Source organism: Parastagonospora nodorum, assembly GCF_000146915.1.
Source record: "Parastagonospora nodorum SN15 chromosome Unknown scaffold_7, whole genome shotgun sequence".
NCBI classification, from domain to species: domain Eukaryota; kingdom Fungi; phylum Ascomycota; class Dothideomycetes; order Pleosporales; family Phaeosphaeriaceae; genus Parastagonospora; species Parastagonospora nodorum.
Window position 1 is genome coordinate 1,336,940 of NW_001884555.1, and position 25,271 is coordinate 1,362,210.

Here is a 25,271-nt window from a genome sequence, read left to right on the forward strand (position 1 = left end):
ATTGGCACGTTGACCGCCGTAGCAGCCCCGAAGACAACATGTCGCGATAATGTTTGTGGTGTTGCACTTTCTCGCCAGCATCATCGGACTTCCGGCGGAAAGAAGCTTGAGCACACGCCAGGCCCACGCTGTCGGGCCGCGGGCAGGCACCATCCCACCTGCCAGACGTCAAGCTACGTGGACCTCTGGTGACTTTTATTTCCAGCGTCTTCTCTCTGTCACGATAACTCAAGCTAGGCGCTCGCCATGGCGCTTCTCGCCGTCTTCCTCTCGCTTCTGATCCCGGCCCTTATCTCCGTCGTCTTTCTTCCGAAGACCCTGCACCTGCTCGCCGAACTAGTGGGTCGTCGCCTGCGTCACTCGTCCCGCACGCGACGAGGGCTGCTGCTGGATCGTGTCGCCGCAGAGACCAAGGCTTTCGAGGCAGAGCACAAGGCGAAGGGCAGTGAAGATGACGACTGGGAAAACATAGTGCCTTCACCACTTGGTACTGCTGCCAATGGAGCCAGAGCAGATGCAGAGTGGGATGGCATAGTCGGCTTCTTCCACCCCTTCTGTAACGCCGGAGGAGGCGGAGAACGAGTGCTATGGGCTGCAATCCGAGCCACACAAAAGCGCTGGCCGGAAGCGACAATTGTCGTATACACAGGCGACCACGATGTCGACAAGAACGCCATTCTCAAACGTGTCAAGGACCGCTTCAACATCCGCCTCCATCCGCCGACCGTCCACTTCCTCTACCTCACTACTCGTCATTGGGTGCTTGCAAGCACGTGGCCGCGCTTCACACTGTTGGGACAATCCCTGGGCTCGGTAGTCCTTGCTTATGATGCATTTTCGCTCCTCGTGCCTGATGTCTTCATCGACACCATGGGATATGCTTTCTCGCTTGCACTCTCATCCTGGTTCTTCCCAGACGTACCGACTGGCGCATACGTCCACTACCCGACCATATCCACCGACATGTTGGACTCGCTACAAGTAGGAGGGCAGGGTGTGAACGCAGGCACAGGAGATGGATACCGTGGTCTGGCCAAGAAGAAGTACTGGCAGCTCTTTGCAAGGTTGTACAGCAAGGTTGGCAGTACTATCGACGTCGTCATGACGAATTCGACATGGACACAGAGTCACATCCAGTCACTCTGGGGATCGTATCGAGAACAGCGGAGTGCGCTTGTGAACAAGGACATTAATGTTGTGTTCCCACCAGTTGCAGTCGAAGACGTGACGAAGGCCGTCGAAGTCTCAGAAGCCAGCGAAAAACATCGTGGACCAGCCCTCCTCTACATCGCCCAATTCCGACCTGAGAAGAACCACCAGCTTATTCTTGAAGCATTTGCCCAATTCGTTCACTCCAACCCGAAGCTCACCGCCTACCCTGGTCAGACACCGAAGCTTGTTCTAATTGGTTCTGTACGAGGCTCCCACGACGATGCGAAACGAGTGTACAACTTGAGGCTGTTAGCCCACGAGCTCAAGATCGACGAGAACGTTGAATTCATTTGCGACGCACCATGGCCCCTCATGCTGGAATGGATGGGCAAGGCGAGCGTCGGCGTCAATGGCATGTGGAATGAGCACTTCGGTATTGGTGTTGTTGAATACCAGGCCGCTGGTCTGATATCGGTGGTCAACAACTCCGGCGGCCCGAAGCTGGACATTGTGATCGACGTGGACGGCAAGCCTACAGGTGCGTACAAGTATTCTGCCAAATGAAAGCGTACATCTGATGCTAACATCCAACAGGTTTCCACGCCACTACAGCACAAGAGTATGCCGATGGCTTCCAAAAAGCACTCTCATTGTCGCCGCAAGAGACTATAGCCATGCGCAAGCGAGCGCGCACGTCTGCCGAGCGCTTTACTGATCTCGGCTTTGCGGAGAAGTGGCTCACTAACATGGATAAGCTGGTTGCCTTGCAGGTTGCACGCGCAAAGAAATGATCGCGTCTATTTGTTTCTCGGGCGCTTTGGAAGAGCTTGTGTTAGCGTTATGATACCACTGATAGCATTGGGCCAAAGGAGCAACGACATTTTCGATAATGTCGATTTCTATCGCACTCCAGCTTCACCTTCACTTGATACCCTCACCGTGCCAAGCGCCTCATTGGTCCTTATTTCGCGTCTGCCTAACTGCACACGCGATATGATTGCGAATTTCATGAACATGAGACACTTAATGAAGACGATGAGTGCGAGGTTCATATACAAAGAATAAGTCGTAGCGCTGCCCAACTCGTTATGGAGGAGAGATGTTGAAGAGAAGAGATGGTTTGATGCACAACCGCGTTCCTTGCGACAGTGTTCGCCAAGTGATCGTAGCAATTCGCTCCAAGATGCGACATGAAGACTCACAAGGGAGTATAGTTCATGTAACCGCTTACATAAAAAATATCATCGTACAACTGAAAGACGTCGATGGCATTGTTTGCTTTGTCTAATAATACGCACAGCGTATGTCCGGCTATGAATCTATTGCACCGGCCTCGCTCCCGACGCCAGCATATCAGCCTCTGTAACCGGCACCTCCTCTCTCCTCAACTGTTCCGGCACCCTCGCCTCCTGCCTCTTTCGAATGCCCCTCGCGCCCGGCGTAAGATACGTACTATCCAAATTCGGCAGATCCTCGCCTGGCGTCGGGTGCCAATTCTTGCTCTTCCACGGCGTCACACCGAGGATATACATGGTATCAATCTCCTCCAGCGACCTCCCATGGCTCTCGCAAACAAACAAGTACACAACCACCGCGCCCGCGAAACAACACCCCGCAAACACGTATCCGTAGCGGTAATCAATCGCCGATGTGATGTACGGCGTGAAGAAAGAGATGAGAAAGTTGAAGACCCAGTTGGATGCAGTGGCCAGCGCCATGCACTTGGCTCGATACCGCGAGGGGTATATCTCGCCAACGACGGCCCACACAATCGGGCCCCACGTCATCGCAAACCCGGAGATGAACAGGCACGCGAAGACAATCATGGCGTAGCCGATGCCCTGGTTCGTGGAGCCGTCGGGGTTGGGCAGGGCGAAGTGGCCGAGCGAGGCGAAGACGAGGAAGCACATGAACATCCACAGCGCGCCCCAGATGAGGGAAGGGCGGCGGCCGTATTTTTCCACGATGTAGAGGCCGGGGAAGGTCATGCCGAAGTTTACGCCGCCGAGGATCATCGAGGTGACGTAGGAATTTTGGATACCGACGGAGTTGAAGATTGTGGTGCCATAGTAGAAGTAGTAGCTAGGATTGTGGTTAGAGGATGTGAGGGGAATTGAGGTGGAAGTGAGGGTAGGGCACTTACTTGGCGCCTGTAAGCTGCTGGAGAGCTTGGAGTGTGATACCGAGTAGGGTACGGTACAGCATGCGTGGGCCAGTGAAGATCTCGTACCATGGGTGATGTTCACCGCCAGCACGTTCAGCCTCGAGTTTCTCTTCGATCTCTCGGATCTCGGTCTGGACGTGGGGATGGTCCTCTGGAACGCCGTAACTGAGCGCGATGGTGTGGCGCGCGCTTTCGATTTTGCCCTGACGGTATTCCCATCTGGGGGATTCTTGCATGAACAGAATGCCGACAATCATCAGGAACGACCAGATGAAGCCAATGCCCATGGGGATCTTCCAGGACGCTGAACTTGGGGTCTTCTCCGTGCCGAAGTTGATGCAGTATGCAACAAAGATACCAAGGGTGATAAAGAGCTGGTAGCAAGACACCAATGCGCCGCGCACATATCTTGGGGCAGTTTCGGACTGGTACATAGGCGTAAGGACCGAGAGGCCACCGACCCCGAGACCTGCGACCCATCTTCCGAGCGAGATTTGGTACCATATGTTGGTGGTTGCGATTTGGACGATGACTCCAACACAGAAGATGATGTTCCAGAAGATGATGGAGTACTTGCGACCAAACTTGTCGGATATGGGCGCAGCAATGAGCGCACCCATCAGGGTACCGATTGATAGCAATGCAACTATCAAACCGGATTTCCAGTTGCTGAATGACCGTTCGCCGTTCTCATTTTGGTCGGCAAACTTCTCTAGGAAGTCTGGCATCTCCAAAAAACCTGAGATTTGACCGGTATCGTATCCTGAAGTCTGTGAGCAGCTGCTTCTTCTGAAGTCTGTTCAACTTTACATACCGAAGATAAAGCCGCCCATCGATACAATGATAGCCATGGCGATAATCCTTGGTCTAAAGATCTGGCGCATGCCAATTTCAAGAATCTGGGGCTTCTTCTCTGGATCAGCCACAGAAGAAGCTGGCGAGCGCGACTGCGCCTTGAAGCGATCGAGTATCGCCATGATGGAGTACAGATCTCGTGGTGTTTGATGTGAAGCTTGGAAAGGGAGACGTTTTTGAGTATGCGGGGACTCCACCCTTTAAGTCTCCATGCTTTGTCTCCGCGATTCACGCCCGCACCCCAATGCCGTCATCCACTACAGCGGTTCCAACGTCCGTATGGCCATTGCTAGCCTGTGCACTGCAGTTTGTGTGTCGCGTCTCGAACCGCCGACGTCATTCTTCAGACGATCACTTGAGAAACGGGCGCTAGTTGTGGAATGCCTTGATGAAGCTTGGCCAACGTAAGGCTTCGGTATTATCAAGCTTCACCAAGCGTATCGTTCCTATTGGTAGAGGGCCGTGTGGAGTGGAGATGAGGCTCTTCGGCAAGGTGCACAGATGGGAGATCCGACGTCAGTTTGCGATCATCGTCAATAGTGGAGAACAAAGCTGCGACGCGCAAAATTTTGCGGTGCCGGATTTGGTCTTCGTGCCGAGGTGCAACGACTTCTCTGAACTCTGCATTTACCATGCTGGCCGCTGTGCAGACGCATCTCTTTTCCGATGTTGCGATGAAGGAATGGTTCAACATAGAAAGAGCGATAAAATGCGTGGCGTGACGTCATGAACGCGTTCCTCTTCCGCTCGCGCTAAAGTCTTCAGTGAAGAACATCGATAGCAAATCCAGATGTAGAAGCTAACGGGACTCGTGGAGACGGACGAAACGCGCATTTGAAGCTAACAACGTGTCAGAGACCCGCTTTAACATTCTTCGAACATTCTGTACAGATGGCAAAGTGGATCATGGCCGAGCGCAACGAGATGTTGACGCGTTCCAAGCTTGACTCCACACCGGTCCCGAAGGCACGACATGAACTCGTTGTCAAACATGCTCTCCGGCATGCTCCTCTGGGCTATCTTCTTCCTTCGATGTATCAAGGGTACCGTATGCAAATGGAGTATGGATATACGCATGGGATCGAGGCGTAACGGCTGTAGCATGTCGGAACGAGACCTACTCGACTAGAAGACATCAGTGCGCCTTCCGGTGCGATCGATTTGATGCTATTGAAAAGCTGCGCTTCCCGACATATAAGAAGCGATTACACACGAGAGCCTCCAAAGGTCGAACGACTTGCCGCATGCTCTACACGCCTAATGCAAGCCTTGATTCACGTCTTTTGCTTCTTACAGTAAGTTTCCTGAAGGGTGTGGATTGTAGCGACAATTTCACGGGACCTCTCCCTACATTTTTACGTGCCCTTCCGGTGAACGCAAGCACACTAAAGGCTTGTGTACGTTAAGCTAGCAGGTAGTAATGTGGGTCTTAGAGACCACACCATCAAACACCTTCGGAATCTTCAGGATCGCATCTGGTAGGAGTGTTGTAGCATCAGACGTGTTCGAAGACTATTCAAGAACATAGTCGGAGCAGGTTGTTCCGCATCGCAATAGACATCCGGGCTGTCTTCCTGGAGAGCTAAACGGGCCTTCTGATCTGCAATCGTGAGATAAGATTTTAGCCACTCAACAGTCAGCCAAGGTCACTAAGAACGATAAGCAGTCAGCCGTATATCTTCCTTCTTCTAATTTGTCAAGCATTTCGCAGACATCTTTTCATTATTTAGTAGACCACAGGAGCCTTTGGACTCTTAGAAATCACCTGCGAAGAACTCGTGGGGAAGTTAGCCGAATGAACTCCAGAACCGCCTTCAACGACTTCCCCACATCTCTAAACAGCGAACTCTGGACGAAGTCAGTGACAAGCGATTCTCAAGAGTTCTTTTCGTCTTGATTAGCCTCTTATCTACCCGTTGCTTCAATTGGAGTCAATTGGAGTAGCTTGGAGTTATTGAGAGTTGTTACCAGCCGTTATCTTTCGCAATGACGTGTGACATCCTTGACTCGGTTAAAAGTACTGACCCCGCAAGACCGTTCGTGCGACATGGGTTAAACATATCGATTGGCTTATCTTTCAGCATGCTCACCATTTACTTCGGATCGACAAGATGTTGTGCTCATTGTGTATCGTACCCCAACTTGCCCACCCGTTCAAGGGGTGAGTTCCCCAGCATTGCTACCGCGGAAAAGTACTAGACCGACGAAAGAGCAGCCGGGAGTTTCGTGAGCGATATGGTCAAGATAATCGCAAGAATTGGAGATTGCCTTCCGTATATATGCATTGTACCTCTTCTGTCGAGGAAAGCACCTGCCGAATTTTGATCATTTGCTCTGTACTTCACAATGGCTGACGCGGTTGCTGTGAAGACCCCACTCCCAGTGGGAGCTGGTTATGGTATGTTACACTGTGCTACTTTCATCTATGAATCTAACAAATTGAAGGTGTGGTTATCGGCATCGGGTTCTTCTTCGCCTTTTTGATGATGTTCATCTCCTATCTCCAGAATCGCTACACGCAGTACTCAACACATCAATCGGAGGAGTTCAACACAGCTTCTCGATCTGTTAAACCTGGTCTGATTGCCTCTGGCATTGTTTCCGCCTGGACATGGGCCGCCACTTTGCTTCAGTCTTCGACTGTTGCTTACACGTATGGAGTTGCCGGACCATTTTGGTATGCAGCTGGCGCTACTGTTCAGATTCTCATGTTCTCTATCCTTGCGTGCAAGGTCAAGCAGAATGCGCCGAGATGCCACACATATCTCGAGATCATCAAAGCAAGATATGGGACCTTCGCGCATCTGGTGTTCATGCTATTCGCCTTTGTAACAAACATTCTCGTCGGTAGCCAGTTGCTACTCGGCGGAAGTGCCGTTGTCACAAGTTTGACAGGAATGCCAGTCTATGCTGCCATCTTCCTAATTCCAGTTGGTATGGGCAAATTGAGAACGCAGCAACGAGTCAAGGCTGATCTTTCTAGGTGTTTGCGCCTATGTCATCCTGGGCGGACTCAGAGCGACATTTCTCTGCGATTACAGCCACACCTTGATTCTCATGATCATCATCCTTTACTTCATGTTCAACGCGTACGCAATCAGTCCATTGATTGGGTCGCCTGGCGAGATGTTCGACCTTCTCAAGAAAGCTGGAGCTCAGCGCCCGATCGAAGGAAACAAAGACGGATCTTATCTGACTCTGAAGTCGAACTACGGCCTTATCTTTGGCGTCATTCAACTCTGCTCAGGATCTGGTACGGTCTTCCTCGATCAAGCCTATTGGCAACGTGCCATTGCATCGAAGCCATCCACAGCAGTCCGGGCTTATCTTCTAGGCGGTCTTGCCTGGTTCGCAATTCCGTTTGGCTTCTCAACGACCCTGGGTTTAGCTGCTGCAGCACTTACGGACCACCCAAATTTCCCAACCTACCCTAATGTACCAACCCCCGGACAAATTTCTTCAGGCCTTGCTGCCGCTTTTGCTGCTGAAACACTGATGGGACAAGGTGGCGCTATAGCACTGCTCATTGTGTTGTTCATGGCAGTCACATCTTGTGCTTCAGCCGAGCTTATCGCAGTGTCATCTCTGCTGACATTCGACATTTACAAAGAGTACATTCAGCCTAAAGCTACGCCTAAGCAGCTAATTTTCGTTTCACACATCATGATCTGCGTTTTCGGCTTGACGATGTCTATCTTTGCATGTATTTGGAACGCCGCCTCAATTGACCTTGGCTGGCTCTTCCTGTATGTACCACTCTACCACCTTACAAAGTGCACGATTGCTGACCATATGTAGCGTTATGGGCCTTCTCATCGGGGGTGCCGTCTTCCCGACAGCATTTTCAATCTTATGGCGCAAGCAAACGAAAGCCGGAGCAATCGCAGGTTGTCTCTCAGGACTCGCTGCTGGTCTTACCGCCTGGCTCACGACTGCAAAGCACTACTATGGCGAGATCACTATTGAAACCACGGGACTGTCGTATCCGACGCTCGCGGGCAACCTTGCGTCCATCATGACCGGACTGATCGTGACAACGACCATATCTCTGATCAAACCAGACAACTTCGACTGGGAGATTACGCGTGCTATCAATGCCGTTGTCGTAGATGGAACACTACAAGACGGCACTGTGACACCGAGAGATACTTCGACCCCTGAGCTTTCCGATTCGAATGAAAAGAAGGATGCAACAGAAGTGTCGGCTCCTCCAGCCACTCACGCTTCCCAGGATGAGCTTCCACCTCATCTAGCACCAACCGCGAAAGAAGAAGACGACCCCAAGACACTCCGCAGCGCCTTCAAGATGGCATGTATCTTCGCCTTCGTCCTGACTTTCATCCTCGACTTTCTTCTCCCCATGCCAATGTTCTTCTCCGGCTACATCTTCTCGAAAGGTTTCTTCACAGGATGGGTGGTAGTAAGTTTTATATGGGTGTTTGCATCAAGTGCTATCAGTTGTCTGCTGCCCCTATGGGAGACGAGAGATGGCCTGGCAAGACTGGCGAGGAAGGTCACTGCAGACTTTGCAAAGAGGAAGTAAGGATGAAGAAGAAGGGAGGGCATGGCCAGGTTTTATGGGATGATGTAATCGGTCTAGAATGTTCCGCCTTCATATGAATGAAATTTTAATCAAGTAAACAAAATGCGAGAGCCACGGTTACCTTATCGAACTAATATCGTGTGGGCGCCAGCGGCAAGTTTAGCGTCATCGGGAGGGTATTTGTACCACGGAACAAGGTTAGTGCCCGTGCTACTAGTCTTATACCGTTTTTTGAGAAGCACAACATTCAAGGCATACTCTTTCATACTTATTTTGTTTCCTTCGTTAGAGTCCATACGTACAAAATATGTCCTATGGGCGCTGTTCTCTCTGCAGTCTCACTTTCGCAATTTCATAAGGTTCTGGCACTTTCATACACCATATCTCCGCAACGTTCATTGTGTTGTTCTTTCGATTAAGGGACTACATTGGCCCTAGTTCTAGGAGTTTGTGCTGCGTACTCTATGTTTAAAATCGTATTATAGCTGCCTAATAGGCTATTTATAGGTAGATTAGTAGCAAATAAGGGTATTTAGCTAATAAACGTTTATCTCTTACTTTAGTAGCAAATTATATAGAGAGACGCTTAGGGCGTTCGTAGTAAGGCTTAAGAAGTTCTCTTAACTTTAAAGCTATATTATAAGCTTAATATTATACTAATTCTTATAATTTTTAGTATTTTAGATAGCTAGAAGCATAGTATTTTTAACTATAATAGTTATTATTACTAGAATATACTTATACTTATTCTAGCTTACTCTTAAAGCTCTAAGCTAACTATACGCATATAGCGCCTACTATCTTCTATTCTTATTATATAAGAGCTCTCTCTTAGAGTACTACTTTCTAAGAGGCTAAGTGCTAAAAGCGCCTATCTACTATATCTTTTATATAGTCTTAGACGCTCTTAATTATATTAAGGTCTAGAGAATTAGAAGGATAAAGAGCCTAAATAATACCTCTAATATAGTACTCTGCCTTACTTAATAAAGCTACCTTATAATAAGCTAGAGCTCTATCTTTAATAATAATAATAGAGCAGTTAGAGTTAAGCTGCTAGAGCTACTTAATATATAAGAATAGACACTTATAGAGAATATATTTGCAGTATAGAAACTAGTCTATGCTCTTAGTATTATCTCTTATATAAGTCTTATATTTAAATATTAATTATAGCTTCTTTTATAGGCGTCGTTGCTTGCTCTGCTGTAAGCAAGCCTTATTATTAAGATCTATTATATTATTAGTAGCTTATATAATCTAATTCTAGATAGTGCTTAGTAGCTTTGCTAGCGCTCTATTATCTATAGCTTAATTTAAGAAGTTCTTATTCTTCTAATTAAGCTCTTCTTAGTATTTCTTATGCTTCTTAAGCGTCTTCTATTTCTAGAGAAGTAAGAGCCTTAGCATATAATTATCCTTGCATATTACTCTCTACTTTATAATATTAAAGTATATAAGCTTCTTATATATGCTTCTCTCCTTTAGAGCCTTCTTAATAACTATAGTAACTTTATTCTGCTTATAAGGCTGCCTACTAGCTTATATAAAAGTCTTATCTATAAAGATAAAGAGAGCGTTCTTACTAATCTAATAGAGAGCTTATTTAACGTACTCTCTGCAGAGATTAAGAAGATTAGGAGAAAGATAAAGCTTATATTATTCTATAACTCTTATAAGAGAAGGTTAGCTAGTAAGATAAGAATAGAAGTAGCAAATTTAAGCTACTATAGGCGCTGTTAGGTTATTAAATAGAGTATAGTTTCGTATAGCTTTATCTTAAGTCTCTTAAGAGAACTACTAGTAGGTGTCTTATATATAAACTAACGCTAGAGAGCTCTTTATAACCTTTATTATAGCTCTCTTATACGCCTCTTAAGAGTTCTCCTGCTTAGTAAAGTTAAGAAGATTAATAATATTATTATTTCTAACGCGCTTCTTTGCTCTTCTTACTACTAAGAATATAGTAGCTTATTTCTGCCTAAGAGCTTAGTATATTTAGTTAATTTTCTACCTTATAATAACTATAAGAGTAATAATTAAAGCTTAGATAGAGCAAGTAATATTAGGTAAGCCTTTAGGCTTTAGCATAAAGAATTTAAGAGAGTATTAGCTAAGAAAACTTTAAAAAGTTAATTAGAATAGGCATATTAGTAGTAGTAAGTAGCCTTACGTTCTTAGAAAGAAAGATTACTAAGCTAGGGCTCTAGGCTTCTTATTAGCTAGATAATTATATTGCTACGTACTCTACTATTAATTTTGCTATTAGGCGGCTATAATACGATTTTAAACATAGAGTATGCAGGCAGTCACTATTTTTAATCCCAATCATCATACTGGGCCTCCCCGCAGCCCCGCGCAAAAGCCGATCTCTTCTGCTGTCAATCTCCATCATGGTACCTAGCGGGATTCCAAAGCAATTCTACACTACTGCGCGCTCGCTGCAGCCTCGAACCGAGCGTACACGCACACTCCTGCAGTGCTGAGCGAGAAATTCACAATCTTGTTCCTCCACCAACGGAAGGCGTCCACAAGTGCCTCGAACTCAAGCATCACCCAGGTCAACTCGCCCACTTTATTACAAAGACGCATACATCACACTCCTATCCAGAATCGAAGCAGCGCTCTCCTCGCTACGTGGCCCGCATCGCGATACTGTTGCCTGCGTCGCCTAATAGAAAGTTGGTCCTGCGCCCCTCAGTCTTTCCTTCTGTCGGTTCCGGGTGCTCCGAGCCACTCTGTGCGCTGAGATCTACTTCGATCACGATCAAACTAATTCAGCCCACTGAAGAAACGAACGGAAGCCTCGGCGGCCATGTGGTCTGGTCTACGTACTCATGTGCCTTCTTGGTTGCCTCTCGGAAGTGCTTACTGGGGCCGAGCGACAATTTGTCGAAACACTCCATCACAGCTACAGTTTCGGTTCATCAAATGAGCTGCGTGGTAAGGGTGTGCTCAAGCACATGCTATACACGCGTCGTGCGCCTCGTTTGACTCCATGAGGTTTCCGTCCATAACTCAAGAGTGTTATTGTAGTGCGAGCCATAATTACATCGACCTTGGAATGTTCTAGATATGATGAGACCATGACTGACTGCGGCAAGGCCATGTAACGATATCTCACGCATTTGCCCAAACGCTGGTAGGAGCCGACTGTTGAATGTGAACAGTCACAGCGTACCACATCGAATTCTATCGAGATTGCGGTGTTAATGACGGCGATGGTCAAGCTCTCCGGCCTAATCGTTGAGCTCAACAGGGCTGATACTGGGTCAAACATAAAAATTGTGGTTTCTGACGTCCTTGATGATAGATTTGTGCTACTTTGGAGAGCAAAACCGCTCTTGATACTCCAAGCAGCCTTCGATGTTCTCCATCGATGAAACCACAGCTCGATAGTATCATAACCCTTATTGTCAAAATCTATGAAATTGCCAAGGTGATCACAATCGACGTCGTCGTCGACGCCGGCATTTGCAACATAGTGTGGTGCCGTTCCACTGCATATCCACCCTCACTGTCGCCATCGACAACATACTAGCTCGGCATAATGCTACCAAACATCAGAAGTCTCTATCGCTCCATGTTATGCATCCGATTCAACCGTGGTTGATGTTCGCTGTGTTTCCGCATCTACCAACTTCTGAGCCTCTCGTCGACTGCTGGCCATGGAGTTCGACCACGGCTACATCTCGCGACCGTCTTGAGGTGGCGTGAAACAAGCTCCTTCGAAGTACTCAATTCGGGAAGTATTGTATCAATCTGTCGATTGCAGTCGCCAGCTGACGGGTACGATGCGAAGCTATCTCTAATGACCTTCTCCTGATCTCGACAGAGAACTCATTCGCATGCATACTTCGAACCTTGGCAGTGCCCAACACTTTACCACAACGGAAGACTCCCTTTCATATGTTCATGATGTGCTGCGACTATGCACTCATCTTTGGACCGCCTCAGAGTGGTGTACCTCAAGCTCTTCCAACATACCGAACTGCGCAATTCTCATCACTAAGTGTTGAATTCAGCATCCTTTTAACAGGTAAAGTCGGAAAATACCTCACAATGGTGATGCTAACGTGCCATAGATTATCACACACACGTGCTCTACGGATGTGATATGCCCCAACAATTTGCTGTAACAGGAATCCTTACGTTACCTGCCGATTGTAGAATTATTCCCATGGAATTGCCTGTTGCTGGTCAAACAATGGCGTCAGATGGACTGGTTTGGCTTGCTGTCTTGATACTCAATGTAGCAATTGTATCGATTTGCTATCGATTGTAGTCTTGTCTGCACAGGTACAGTCTGCAACTGTCTCGCCAGCGTCCCAAACCTAACAAAGCTCCTTGAACTCCTCTATGAAACCATGGAGCTACTGTGATAGAGAAGGCTTGGATCCATGCTAAACATCGAAGCGTTAGAATTTCTACACCTCACGACACGATCAAAGATCGTGCAAAGTGTGATCGAAAACACACCATGCAATCTTTTCTGCCGGTCAGTCGGGCAAATAGGCTATAGGGAAAAGGTCTGCAGAAGCCGCGCAAATTCTACAATTGAAGGTTTCAACTTTGCGCCACCAAAGTCTCCGCCCAAACGAGGTCCGCTTGTTGTTGCGTTCCCATGGTAGAGAGTAAACGCTAAATCTTCGCGACCTCAAAAGTTTACTGGACCACGAAGCAAACTAAGATCCGGACAAACGCATCTCCTACACAGATGCGTTGCAACATTTAGTGAGTAAAAAAAAACCCGTGTTTCTTTCTCACGTTGCTGCCGTGTCGCTTCGCTACAGACTCAATTTTTGCATGATGCAGAAGCTCTTAGTCTTTGCAACGCGGCTCTGTTGACTATTTCATTCGCTGCTTGCGCTCTCGATTTGATTCATTTGTTCAATCAATGGTACCTGTAGATCAAGTCTTGACTCAATCGAGTAATTCTATATTTCACTCTGCTAAATGTGAAGTCATTTTCATAGCTCCGTCTTCTCCTTCTCCAACACTATGACTCAAGTAATCACGTGCGAGCTACAATCTCCACGGGCCCTCATTCTACTATCATAGGTACACTAAACTCGGGACCCTGAAGGATCAAAGCTACCAAGACTGTCACTGTACCACCCCATGGTCTACCCGCTCCGCTCCAACTACCTCCCGAACCTTGGCGAACCTTATTGACATCCTTCACTAAGGGTGGTCTTTCCCTTTCACTGAATGGTACAATGCTCGCCGGAACATAATGTTGTGCCCACAAACGACCATGGGACATGGTCTGGCCAGAGCATCCTTTCTTTCACGCCCGTTTCTTCTTCAGGGAACCCTCTGCATAAGTGTTGATTGCTGAACAGTTCCACAGGTACAACGAAACAACGGCGTTGAATCAGCGGAGCCCATCACCATGTTTGATGCTACAGATATCGTCATATCGGGCAAGTCTCTTGTCTTTTGTGTTGATCGTAGCCATTTCTTTGAAGGTACGCTGACCGTCTTACTGTCTTCGCGATCCAGGGCACGCTCATACCTTCGAGGGTTGTGCGATGCTCTTTAACGAGTAAGCTGGTGTTTCAACGTCGATTGCTGCTCGCTTCCACAGGTTTATCCATTAGCGGCGAATGCTGAAGCGAGGTTCCCGTCTCCTTAGATGCATAAGACAGCACTATATCGGGAAATCTTTCCCCCTGGCTGTCGAACGCAATCATCACATTCAAGGTACGCCATGCATCATCTCGTTTTCTCTCCATGTCTATACCAATCTTCCACGCCTTCAATGTGCCTTTTTGGCAACACCCGTTGAAGCTGTCGATAACTGTCCGTTTCCAAAGGTTCACATTCTGATCGCCTATACTCCACCACTTGGCGAAGGACTCCAACAGGTTTCAAAATACCACTTCAAGTAACTTCTCCTCCTTTCTGTCAATTGCAGTTCTCGCTTTTAGGGCACACCACACACTGCGACCTCGCATATTCCGACCCTTGGTATCTGCTGTAACATGTACGTCATTCAACACACATCAAGCGCTTCTTTCTTCAGCAGTTCCCCTTTTCAACAACGCTGTCTGTATTGCCCCCGTAGGCAACTTTCCACCCTTCCGTCGATTGCAGCTGCGCGGGTACGTTTTCCACATTCCCACATTCTCAAAGTCGTGCAGACTTCCATGTCAGGCCAACACTGACCTCATGCCGTACAAACGCATGCCGTACAAACGCCACGTCTCTATCGACGCCGTGCAGCATACCCTCTTTGGCAACTTTCCCCTCCGCCGTCGAACGCAGCGCTCTTTCCGCGGACAGAAATTCTTTTTCCACCGATGACAGCAGCGAATCATATCTTTGTGCTACCACACTGCGCGGAGTTGACCGATGACAATGCCATGACGAATTTCCCATGTTGCAAGTATCGGGAATGCGAAAACGCATGTGAGCGGACACGCCAGCCGGGGGCATTCTCAAACAGGAGAATGCCGGGATCAACGTCGAGGACATGGGGTGATTAGTATGTATCGAACGCCAATGCATCCTCACGCAACATACTGCCAATTCGCAGCCTGGAGGATAGAGAGGGCCATCGTGTTCTCTCCAAAGCGTTTCGTGCTTTATATCCGTCATGAGACACGAGATACCCTTGCACCACATCAAGCCAGCGCTCGCCCCCTCAACACTCCCCTTCCAGCCATATTCCTCCATGCCATCGATGATAGCTGGAAAACGCGGAAACCTACTCCGGCCACTCACCTCCGAGGCCGGGCATTTGCGCCGGCCTTTCGCAAACTCCCTCGACAAAAGTCGTCTCGTACACAATCTATCAAACGTACAATACATCAAACTTATTACTACTACTGCGAAGTACAATAATAAGCTTCGGTGCCGCAGACAGAATACCCGGCTGCTGTACCCGGTGCCAATTATTGTGGCGCTTTCCTGGATAGGCAAGTTTAGGGCAAAATGTGGATTACAGGAGAAAAGTGCGGGTACGATATCCGCGTTGCCATAAATTTCAGATACGGACGTGATATGAGATGAGAGGAGCTGTTGGGTTTGGGTTTAAAAGTGGCAAGGTTTCATTTGATGCTATGTTATGCTATGCTACTGCTGAACGCTGGAAATGCTCATCTTGTCTGCTATTCACTCCTTTCCTCCTCGCTGCCTTGTCGACGGGTACATTCTGCGCAATGTGAATTCTGGCAGGCTCTTCGATACCTGGCTGGATTTATAGCCGAGGTCTGCACCGAATGAGGTGTTGGGCGAGGGGTTAGGCTGTACGTCGCTAGATGGGGACGGGGATGGAGGTGCCAAGATGCCGAGTTTTTCCTGGAGCTTTTTGTATTGGACGTCTGGGTCGAGTGCATTCTCCGGCCTTAGTTGTGGTGTTCGCGCTGGGCGAGAACGCGTGTTGGTGGGCTTTTGTTTGGATGACGTCGCTTTTACCGTCGGAGTAGGAATTGGCTTGGCGACAGACGCGGGATCAGTAGGAAGCTGAGTCTTGCTGGAAGGCTCTGGCATAACCACAGGGCCCAGTTTATCCCCAGGCTGAGATTTGCCAGCACTCTCCGTTTCGGTGCTAGGCTGCTGTCTGATGAGGTGCGTTGCCTCCATTTCAGGCAAGTGCTCAACTCCGTATTCTTGTGTGACCGGTACACCTTGCCTGTCCGCACTCGCCGGGGCTTCGGTGGGCTTTGCACTGTACGAAGACTCCGCTTGAATTGCGGGTAAGTTCTTCGAATTCATTTCCGATTCCCGTGACCACAAAAGTGACATAGCCTCTGCACCATGATGCCACGTCCGAGGCAAAGCTTTGAATTTCCCTCTCAACAACGTCTGCTGGCGACTCAACGTCGCCCAGTTGCGGCGCGGTCCACCTCTGCTCCTCGTCTTCCGCCTCGAGCCTGGTCTTCTCCTGCGCCTGAACCTCCTTGTAAACACGACTTCTCTCCAAGGTCAACATGAGCTTGTTCCGCTGCGTAATTCCAGCAAGCGCTCGCAACAAGTCTGGTTCCATCTCCTGGTCAGCATTGAGGTGCTGCATGATCTCTCCAATACGATCAACGCGTTGCGCTTTGGCGTAGCCCCGCAGCATTACGCCGTACGTAAATTGGTCCGGATCAACACCTCGACTGCGCAAAATCTCAAAGACTCGCTCGGCCGCTTGGACTTGACCGGTCTTGAAGAAGGCCTGCATGAAAATGTTCCAGGTGTAGATATTGGGCTGAGTCGAGTGCTCAGCCATGTCTTTGATAAGCTGCGACGCGCTGGCAAATTGTTGTTTCGAACAGAAAGCAAGCAGAAATGCGTTCCATATGATAGCGTCGTTTGCAAGCCTTGTCAGCGCTGGATCGATGTCCTGCTGCACGATGTATTTGAACCTTGCATACATGTCCTCCATCTGTCGTGGGCTTCCAGTAAGAGCCTCCTGAATTTGAGCTTGGTACATGATGTACACGGCCATAGACGGGGGATCCAACTTCGGAGCTTCTGACGGACCATGCTCTGTGCCCGGAGGAGCGCTCAGTGTTCTTCTCACTCGACTCGTCAACAAGTCTAAAGGTCTAGCTGAAAAGAGGCGTAGATACGCACGCTGAAGCGAGGCTAATGTTTGCGCTTTGTCTGAATGGTCGTGATGCCTGACGTAGACATAGTGGAGGTAGTCTGTGGCTAACCATGGATCTCTGATCTCCTCGGCCACATCAGCACAATGCTCTGCAAACTGCGAGAACATGGCAGGATTGTCCTGCAACGTGCACCCGTGCAAAAGGATAGAGTAGGTGTGCTTGTCTGCCTTGAGTCCGTTACCTTCTAATGTATTGTAGACCTTGAAGGCAGTGGAATAATCGTGAGCTTCCATTGCGTTATGCATAACGACGTTATACAGAAGTAGGTCCATCGTAATGCCTAGGCGAACGATCGCCTCTACAATGGCAGGAGTTTCGTGGTATTCGTGACCCTTACTCATACTTTTTCGCAGGATCAAGGCACAAGACCATCGAAGCCGTTCTCGATCAGACAGTGTCTCCCAGGTCGTCGAACTGTTCACTGCTTTCAGCTCTTCGAGACATCGTAATGCAGATCGAACATCTCCAGCTTTGGCGAATGCATTCGCATAATGCAAGAGAGTGTCGAAGCCGAGGTACGTGCGATTTTCGAGGAAGCACGTAAGTACCTTCTGGAGATCCTTGGCTTCTGCAACGCTCACAAGGTTGTATAGCAGGTCCTGTGAACAGACTCGTGGGCGCGCAGCCAGAACTTGGTGGAAGACGTGAACAAAATCTGACACGAACTTTCGCTTCACAGCTCTCTTGTCTGTACTCCACTCGTGTCTGGCGTCATAAACATCTCGGCTGTGTAGCTTTGCAAGGTGGCCTAGGGCATCTGCGATGACATCTGCTTTGCGTGCTCGTAGTAGCCGATCGCTAGCTAGCACTTGAATGAATTGCATGGCGCGAGCGGGCTTGCGGTGCAGTAAATACACCAACAGGCTCTTGTATATCGATTGCCTGGTTTTGCCATCCAGCGCCATCCAGTTGTCCCAGGTTTCTTCGAGATCTTGCTTCGCGGCCTTTGGAAATACCCTCGCACTCCACCTGGCGCACATCGGGTCGTGTTTGACATCTATCTTGCGTGTATATTGCCCTATCGCAGGGTACAGAGATCGGTCCAGTGCTGCAAGGGCCCGTGTCATGACAAGGCGATTCCTCTTGCCGCCTTGTCGCCCTTGCAGGTTTATTTGAGTATCGTCCCAGTGCTCGAGGTTCATTATACGACGACGGAGTGATCTGTATTGGCCCTGCTTCATGAGACTTGACCTCCTTTGATCGATCTCGTGGGCAACGTAGTTCGCGAGTCGTTCTCGTTGAAGACTAAGTATTCGCTCGCGTCTCGTTGCAAGCCGTAGCCCTCTTCGATACAGCGTTGATGCTTTTCGTGCTGCCGCTGTATCTGATGCCTTCTGAATCGACGTTCCTCCACGAGAAGTAGCCCCACGAGTAGCTCTGCCACTGCTATAGCCTCTTCCAAACTGGCGTGCGAACGAAGAGATTTCGGCATAGCGGCGCTCAACTGAGAGAGGGAGAAAAGGTACTGTTCGAGGATGCTGGTCTTGACAGGACGAACCCAAGCAGTCCACCAGCGGTACTGCCATTTCCGCACTGTGTGGATGTGCATAGTGTATCTGACCCACGTTTTGGTGGAAGCCTATTGTCGTTTTCTTTCAACCCATAATTGGGCTTTCCAACCTCCGCCTTCTCTTTCTGTGGTCTGCTGCTCTTGCCATTGGGTCGTTCGCTCCTCTTCTCGATAGAAGAGGTTCGGTAAAGACTCGCGGCGCAAGAAAGGGGAGTAGTGGGAGCTCCGCGCTGGCGATGAAGCTAGCATTAGGGACGCGGGCTCGGGGCATGGGAGAATGGGTATGCTGCACGCTTCATCGAGCCATGACGGGGCAGTTGAGATGAAGATGTGCGGCGCGTGAGTGGTGGACGAAAAAGTCGAGATGCAAGCTGCGCCTGTGGCTTGACGAGCTAGCCGGAGCCTCACCTCCGAAACTTTTGGAGCTCTCCGCAACCACACTTCAACATTGCGACAACACCACCACAATCAAGTACATACCACACTGGAAGAGCTTTGGTGATCGCGCCTATAATAAATAGCCTACAAATCTTCGAGAAGGATCAGACCGCAATCTATACAGCACCTACAAGCTCTCCTCCACGTTTGCGCCAGACCCACCATGTCCTCCCACGAAAAGCTCTCTGCCGCCGCGAACGACCGCAAAGCGCGCCTCGCACAGCTCAAATCCCTCAAGCGGAAACAAGCCCCCCACAACAGACGAAGCCGACAACGAGTCCCCAGCACAATCCGAGAATGCATCGACCCTCACAACCACCGACGCCTCCATAGACAACACTGTAACAAAAACCTACCTCTCCGGGCGCAACTTCGACCCTTCCACCCGCAACGTCAAACTCGGCTTCGAGAACCAGCCCATATCCGATCCGACATCAACACTAGAGTACAAAGCGCAGCAACTCGCCATCGAAACCAAAGCGCAACAAGACGCGGAAAAAGCCGACGAGAATAAAGGACTCGATCTGTTCAAATTACAGCCGAAGAAGCCGAATTGGGATTTGAAAAGAGATCTGGAGCAGAAGATCAAGCCACTGGATGTGCAGACGGAAAATGCGATTGCGAGATTGGTTAGGGAGCGCATAGAGGCGCAGAAACAGGAGGGCGTGAAGCAGGTTGCTGGGGCTGGGCGCGGGAATGAGAATCAGGGGGATGGCGAGGAGGTGGGGATGGAGGGGACTGAACTGGTCGAGGCGATGCATTTGAAGGAGCAGGAGGAGGAGCGGGAGAGAAGGAGGGATGAGGAAGATGAGGACGTTAGCTGAAGGACTGGGTGGCATTGAGCTGAGTTGAGATACTATGAAATGCCGTGTCGAGGAACACGTTCGCACTTGCATCTGGCCGGAGAGGTCACTATGGAGCAAGCGCTGCGCATTATGCCGCGCACACCAAAACGAGAGACCAACGATACGAGTAGAAACTTTCGATGGGTATATTATAGCTGCTAGTAACGCAGCTTCGGCGAGCCCTTCGCCGTAATGAAGCTTGCCCTCAACTCCTGTCCCGCAAATGTGATGACCTGAAAATGCCGCCTGTCCACCTTTCAAGGACTTCTTCACAAAGCTGGATGATCTTAGTGCCCCCTGGCCTTCCATATCTACATTTTTACATCCTCCCTCCCTGCATAGCTTTCGTCAGAGCAACGCGCTTGCTGAACGGACTCAGACTGCGCTCGCGCTGCACAGGCGGCGGCGCAGCGACTGGTGGTGCTTGTCGCACTGGCCCGTTGTCGAAGCGGTTCCTCGGTGGCCCATCGAATCGTCTCTCGTCGCGATGTCCATTCCGTCCTCCACGTCCACGCGGACTAGGCGACCGTTGAACTCGTCTCCTCGCATGTGGACTGGGGCTACGAACGCGCCCAGGTCGATACGGTGATGGAGATCGTGCGGGTGCTTTCTGCGCTGGCGGTGATGCGCCCCATCTGCCCTTCGCTGCGCCATTGCGGTCGTCAGACGTGTCCATGGGATCGAGGCTATGAGACCGAGACCTTGAGCGCGAAGGCGAGATACGGCGCACTGGTCGCTTTCCGTGCCTGCTTCGCGATCTTGAAGTCCTTCTATGCTTTGGTCGTGCGTCTTCATGCGACATCTCCATGCGCTGTGAGACGGAGCGCGATCGAGTTCTGCGCCTTCCTCGCTCGCCGGGGCTAAAGGAGCTCATGCGCCGCCGGGTGTTGCGCTCGGCGCCGGATGAGGAGCGCGAGTCTCTCGACACTGATCTTCTCCTCCGCTTTGTGAGCGCCTTGTCATCGCCGCCATGGTGCTTCTTTCGGCGTGGAGGTGAGCGTGACCGAGACGGCGAGCGGTTGGTGGAGATGGTGGAAACGGAGTCTGCGGATGAAGTCGAGAGTGACCTTGAGCGCTTGCGGTCGCGAACTGATCGCTCTACCTCTTTCTTCTTGAGTATCTCGTCGGCGACGCCCTTCTTGCGCAGTAGGTCTTCGGGGACTTCGGTCGTGAGCTTAGGCTTCAGCTTTGGGTTCAGAAGCTGCTGTGTTCGCGAAGGCCGTGACTGGTACGGTCGTTCTTGTGCGGTCGCCTTGCATTCGTAGCTGTAGTGACCTCTTTTGAGACACTTTTGGCAAAGCGTGTCTGCGGAAGCCTTCGAGCGGCCTGCGCCTGGCCGGCGGAACATGGTGATTGATGCAGCTAAAGCCGTTCGCAGCACGCAGTGTGCCTAAAACTGTGGTTTGATGTGCAAAGAGACTTGTGGAACGAGATAGTTTCGTGGGTGAGTGCACTTAGGCCAGAGCAGGTACAGCTAGCTATCGATCAATCAAGCCTCGCCAAGTTTGTTTCTTGCCAGCGGAACTTTCAAACTTTTGGTGACGGAGCGGACACGGCACGTGATGACTAAAGTTACCCGCTAACATTTCTCCGCGCCGGTGCACGGACTTTCCACGAGCACCATCACCCATTGCTCTGCCTCGAAACAGACCTCACCCCGCAACCCAGCCTGGTCTCCGCAAACGCGCACTTGTGGGCTCAATCGACGAGCCAGTCTCCCAGTCGCCTGCGCCGCGCGCCTCAATTCGAAGGTGCCCGACAATTTTCAGCCTTGCACAGTCGCATCCCAGATCGCAAGCCTGTCGTAAAGGCCTACTTCACGCCGACTCTCAACCACCCCCACCTCCCACGAACGTCGGCACACCAACATGTCCAGCTCTTCGGCCCTGGCTATCGTGACTTTCCTTGTCTTCCCAATTTCTTGAAAATAAAAAACAACCTACATCCGGCAAACAACACCTTCATTTCGGTTCAGAACCGCGCATTTGCTGCATTCACTTTTGTGGACTTCACGGCTCGATTTACACACGACAAGCGATACCTACAGTGGTGCGCCAGTCACGCTCGTCTCCCGGTCTAGATATTCTGGCCCGCTTCTGCAAGCTTGCCTACCCTTCTAAACCATACCGACTACACGGCCTCCACTTTGAAAGTATAATTACGATCAGGAGAGCAATATGTCTTCTCCAGCCCCAGCTGCTGCGGAACAGTCTCGTTCGAGGCCCTCTTTTGCGAAAGTACGTGCGATCAACATTGGTATACTCAGGAAAGTCAATTGTTAACACTACTAGGTTGCTGCGTCGGCACTCACACCTCGTGTCCCTAAGGATGCTGCGCCTAAGGCTCGACCCCCTGTCGCGACACCTCGTAACCTTCCTCTACCACAAAACAAGCGTCCTGTGCCAGTGAATGGCGAGACCAAGGCGCGTGCGGAGAACCATAGCGCCAAATCGACGGACGGAAAAGTTGCCAGCATAGCCGCTCGAACTGGAGAATGGACGGATGCTGCAGTGCAGTCCGCCGCACCGTCGTCCGACATCAAGGAGGACGTACCCACAGGCACTGACAGGCCTCAAAGCATTGCACTCATGAAAGTGGCAGCTGCAGAAGATAGTAGCACCCAAGTCTCGTCGTCAGATGGGTCTGGCAAGCCTCCCAGTATCGACGGGAAAAGTGTCGCATCAGCAAACACTTTCGCGCTTGACGAGAAGGAGTCGCTCCGACCCGATGACAGCGCAAGCTTGAGAGCAGTCGAAGAGGAGGATGTAACAAGTCCACCCGACTCTGTCGTGGCCGACTCCCGACATGGATCTGACACCGGTGCCACCCGTGCTTTCCATGATCAGCTACGCGAGATTGCCGTTATGAACCCTCAGCACCGAGGCGTTCCAGTGGGACGATTCCCTGCTCTCCAAAACGGCGCGCACACTCTCTATGACCCTAACCAGTTAGCAAATGGAGCTAGACCGACATCGCAACCTGCTGGTAATATTGTTCCGCGGGCCAACGGCGAGGCACATCCCCCTGCCATTCCAGATGACAAGCTGCTTGAGGCTCTGAACTCTCCGCGCGACCGGCTGTTTATAGTCAAGCTTGAGCAGGACTTCATCGACTTCATCAAAGAAACTCGGTACGTTCAACTGAATCGGCTGATGGTTTGTGACTACAGACTGACCTACTACAGTGAAAGCGAGTATGATTTGCCCAACTGCAACACATTCTACAGGATGCTCGCTCATCGTCTGGCTGATTACTACTTGCTCGGACATACGGTCGACTCCACCATGACAGGCGTGAAGATTACACGTACACCTTTCTGCAGAATGTCTGTATATCAACACAGCTACTGAGATGCAGCTGCTGACTTTCTATAGCCCACCACCCATCTCACAGATGGTCGACCCCGCCAAGGGCGCCAGCACACCACCAGTAGAGCTTCCTGTCCGGAAAATCATGCGTCGTGATGATGGGAAATCGGGCAACAACACTGCGGGAAATTCCCAGTCTGCCTCGAAGACGACATCTGAAAATGGTGGTAGCGAGGGTAGTAACGATGGCAACGACAAAGAGAAAGACAAAAGCCGTATGACTCGGGAAGAACGAGAGGCACACTACAAATTGGTTCGGCTGAAGATCTTTGGTAGCTCGGAGAGCGAGGAGAACGATAAGAATGTCACTCCTGACGGCACTGGATCAGGTGAAGAGAAGGGTAAAGAAATTTCGCGGTCAAGCTCTGCAGCTGGCAAAAAGAAGGGCAGGAAGCAACGCAACTACGATGACGATGAGTTCCACTCACGCTCCAGTTTCAACGTCTATTATCCGCAGCAGCCGTACTCAGCTTCGGGCTACAGCGGTGACAGTGCTTCATACTACAGCGTCATGCCTGGAAGTGTGCCGCCGTCGCCTTACTCAAACATGAACGCCGGATCATACACAGGCATGACCTCGGGTCCAGCACCCCCACAAGCCTACAGCAACGTCTACCCAGGCATGGTTTCTCAGGATCCGCAGGCGCAATTTGGCTGGCCGGGCCAGCAGTATCAGCCTCCAGGCGGCTCGGCACCCTATCAGGGTCCTGGCCCCATGCAGGGTGGGTACGATCTCTCCGCCCAGTATCAGCGTGGCATGCCCTTCCAAAACGCAGGCATGCCGTCACAGATTACTCCGAAGATGGGCAACGCGTCTATGGTTCCGTACCAGGATCCGTACCAGCAGGCGCAACCGATGCCGATGAACAACGGCTGGTCTCCAGGGCCTCAGCAGCCATCGTACCCTATGGCGCAAGGCTCGTATCCGCCCTCTGGTAACGCAAGCCGACCCGTATCTGCACCGCATCAAGCACCTACTTATCCCTATGGTCAATTTCCCCCACATCCATATAACGGCAGGCCAAACCACAACCAGCACCCCATTCCTGGAAGCTACAACCGTCCGCAGTTCAATCCACAGAGCCAGACGTTTATTCCTGGTGGTCCTCATATACCGTACCAGCAACAGATGCATGGTCTACAAGGCAACATGCACCATCAAGCGATGGGACCAGGCCACAACCAGCAGCATCAAATGCCTCGCATGGTGCCTTCTGCCACTAGCACCCCATCATTCGGCTCACCACAAAGCATCAACAACTTCTCTCCGGCCATGCACAGGAATGTGTCCCAACCAATTGACAAGACGCACAGTAGCATCGCCAAATACGGAACGCCTTCAAATCTCCCCCAGAAGCCACCTGCTCCTGTAGCAGTTGCTCAGCAAGCTCCAAAGCTACATTGACGAACTCATGATCATGACTGCATTGCGGGTGCTATGGGTGTAATGATTTATTAACTGGGGCTTAGCGAGCATCATCCTATGGTCTCTACGTAGTTGAAATGGATGCGATTCACTAGGTAATCTAATCAAAAGTCTTTCTCACATTGGTTCATATTTGCGTCGTGACTACCTTCGAGCCGTTGGTCTTCACATCACCGAAAGAAGTCGGATGCTTCGGCGGTGGGTGAGTGTGACGTCTGCAATGCCTTAAAATACGATATGTCGCATCATCTTAACTTTTTGAGTCTAGTCAGGACAACTGCACTGCCCTTAAATTCGCTCGCCAAGGTGAAGATGCTGGGCGATCATGCCATTGGAGGCTACCATTGTCAGCCTTAAAACCTTGGCC

At 50.3% G+C, this 25,271-nt stretch overlaps 9 protein-coding genes across 9 annotated transcripts; 5 read left to right on the forward strand and 4 right to left on the reverse strand.

Annotated features, from left to right (window-relative positions):
- Positions 1-246: 246 nt before the first annotated feature.
- Positions 247-1,943, forward strand: SNOG_05402 (hypothetical protein; the record flags this gene model as incomplete). Its single annotated transcript, XM_001795756.1, has 2 exons — positions 247-1,690; positions 1,747-1,943. 2 exons carry the CDS (start codon positions 247-249, stop codon positions 1,941-1,943), a joined length of 1,641 nt encoding a protein of 546 aa, XP_001795808.1.
- Positions 1,944-2,399: 456 nt separating this feature from the next.
- SNOG_05403 (hypothetical protein) lies at positions 2,400-4,293 on the reverse strand (the record flags this gene model as incomplete). Its single annotated transcript, XM_001795757.1, has 3 exons — positions 2,400-3,234; positions 3,296-4,086; positions 4,156-4,293. The coding sequence occupies 3 exons, from the start codon at positions 4,291-4,293 to the stop codon at positions 2,472-2,474; spliced, it is 1,692 nt and encodes a 563-aa protein (XP_001795809.1). The 3' UTR covers positions 2,400-2,471.
- A 2,224-nt stretch (positions 4,294-6,517) lies between these two features.
- On the forward strand, positions 6,518-8,791 carry SNOG_05404 (hypothetical protein; the record flags this gene model as incomplete). The annotated part of the gene is made up of 5 exons (XM_001795758.1): positions 6,518-6,569; positions 6,617-7,105; positions 7,155-7,917; positions 7,970-8,591; positions 8,630-8,791. 5 exons carry the CDS (start codon positions 6,518-6,520, stop codon positions 8,789-8,791), a joined length of 2,088 nt encoding a protein of 695 aa, XP_001795810.1.
- Positions 8,792-11,411: 2,620 nt separating this feature from the next.
- Positions 11,412-11,620, reverse strand: SNOG_05405 (hypothetical protein; the record flags this gene model as incomplete). Its single annotated transcript, XM_001795759.1, has 2 exons — positions 11,412-11,466; positions 11,550-11,620. The coding sequence occupies 2 exons, from the start codon at positions 11,618-11,620 to the stop codon at positions 11,412-11,414; spliced, it is 126 nt and encodes a 41-aa protein (XP_001795811.1).
- Positions 11,621-14,109: 2,489 nt separating this feature from the next.
- Positions 14,110-14,330, forward strand: SNOG_05406 (hypothetical protein; the record flags this gene model as incomplete). The annotated part of the gene is made up of 2 exons (XM_001795760.1): positions 14,110-14,185; positions 14,305-14,330. 2 exons carry the CDS (start codon positions 14,110-14,112, stop codon positions 14,328-14,330), a joined length of 102 nt encoding a protein of 33 aa, XP_001795812.1.
- A 1,503-nt stretch (positions 14,331-15,833) lies between these two features.
- SNOG_05407 (hypothetical protein) lies at positions 15,834-18,297 on the reverse strand (the record flags this gene model as incomplete). Its single annotated transcript, XM_001795761.1, has 3 exons — positions 15,834-16,389; positions 16,478-17,195; positions 17,283-18,297. The coding sequence occupies 3 exons, from the start codon at positions 18,295-18,297 to the stop codon at positions 15,834-15,836; spliced, it is 2,289 nt and encodes a 762-aa protein (XP_001795813.1).
- Positions 18,298-19,149: 852 nt separating this feature from the next.
- SNOG_05408 (hypothetical protein) lies at positions 19,150-20,089 on the forward strand (the record flags this gene model as incomplete). Its single annotated transcript, XM_001795762.1, has 2 exons — positions 19,150-19,166; positions 19,390-20,089. The coding sequence occupies 2 exons, from the start codon at positions 19,150-19,152 to the stop codon at positions 20,087-20,089; spliced, it is 717 nt and encodes a 238-aa protein (XP_001795814.1).
- Positions 20,090-20,485: 396 nt separating this feature from the next.
- Positions 20,486-21,458, reverse strand: SNOG_05409 (hypothetical protein; the record flags this gene model as incomplete). Its single annotated transcript, XM_001795763.1, is given in 2 exon segments — positions 20,486-20,970; positions 20,987-21,458. The coding sequence occupies 2 exon segments, from the start codon at positions 21,456-21,458 to the stop codon at positions 20,486-20,488; spliced, it is 957 nt and encodes a 318-aa protein (XP_001795815.1).
- Positions 21,459-21,978: 520 nt separating this feature from the next.
- SNOG_05410 (hypothetical protein) lies at positions 21,979-24,883 on the forward strand (the record flags this gene model as incomplete). Its single annotated transcript, XM_001795764.1, has 6 exons — positions 21,979-22,005; positions 22,086-22,159; positions 22,301-22,347; positions 22,517-23,240; positions 23,280-23,416; positions 23,454-24,883. 6 exons carry the CDS (start codon positions 21,979-21,981, stop codon positions 24,881-24,883), a joined length of 2,439 nt encoding a protein of 812 aa, XP_001795816.1.
- Between the last annotated feature and the right edge of the window lie 388 nt (positions 24,884-25,271).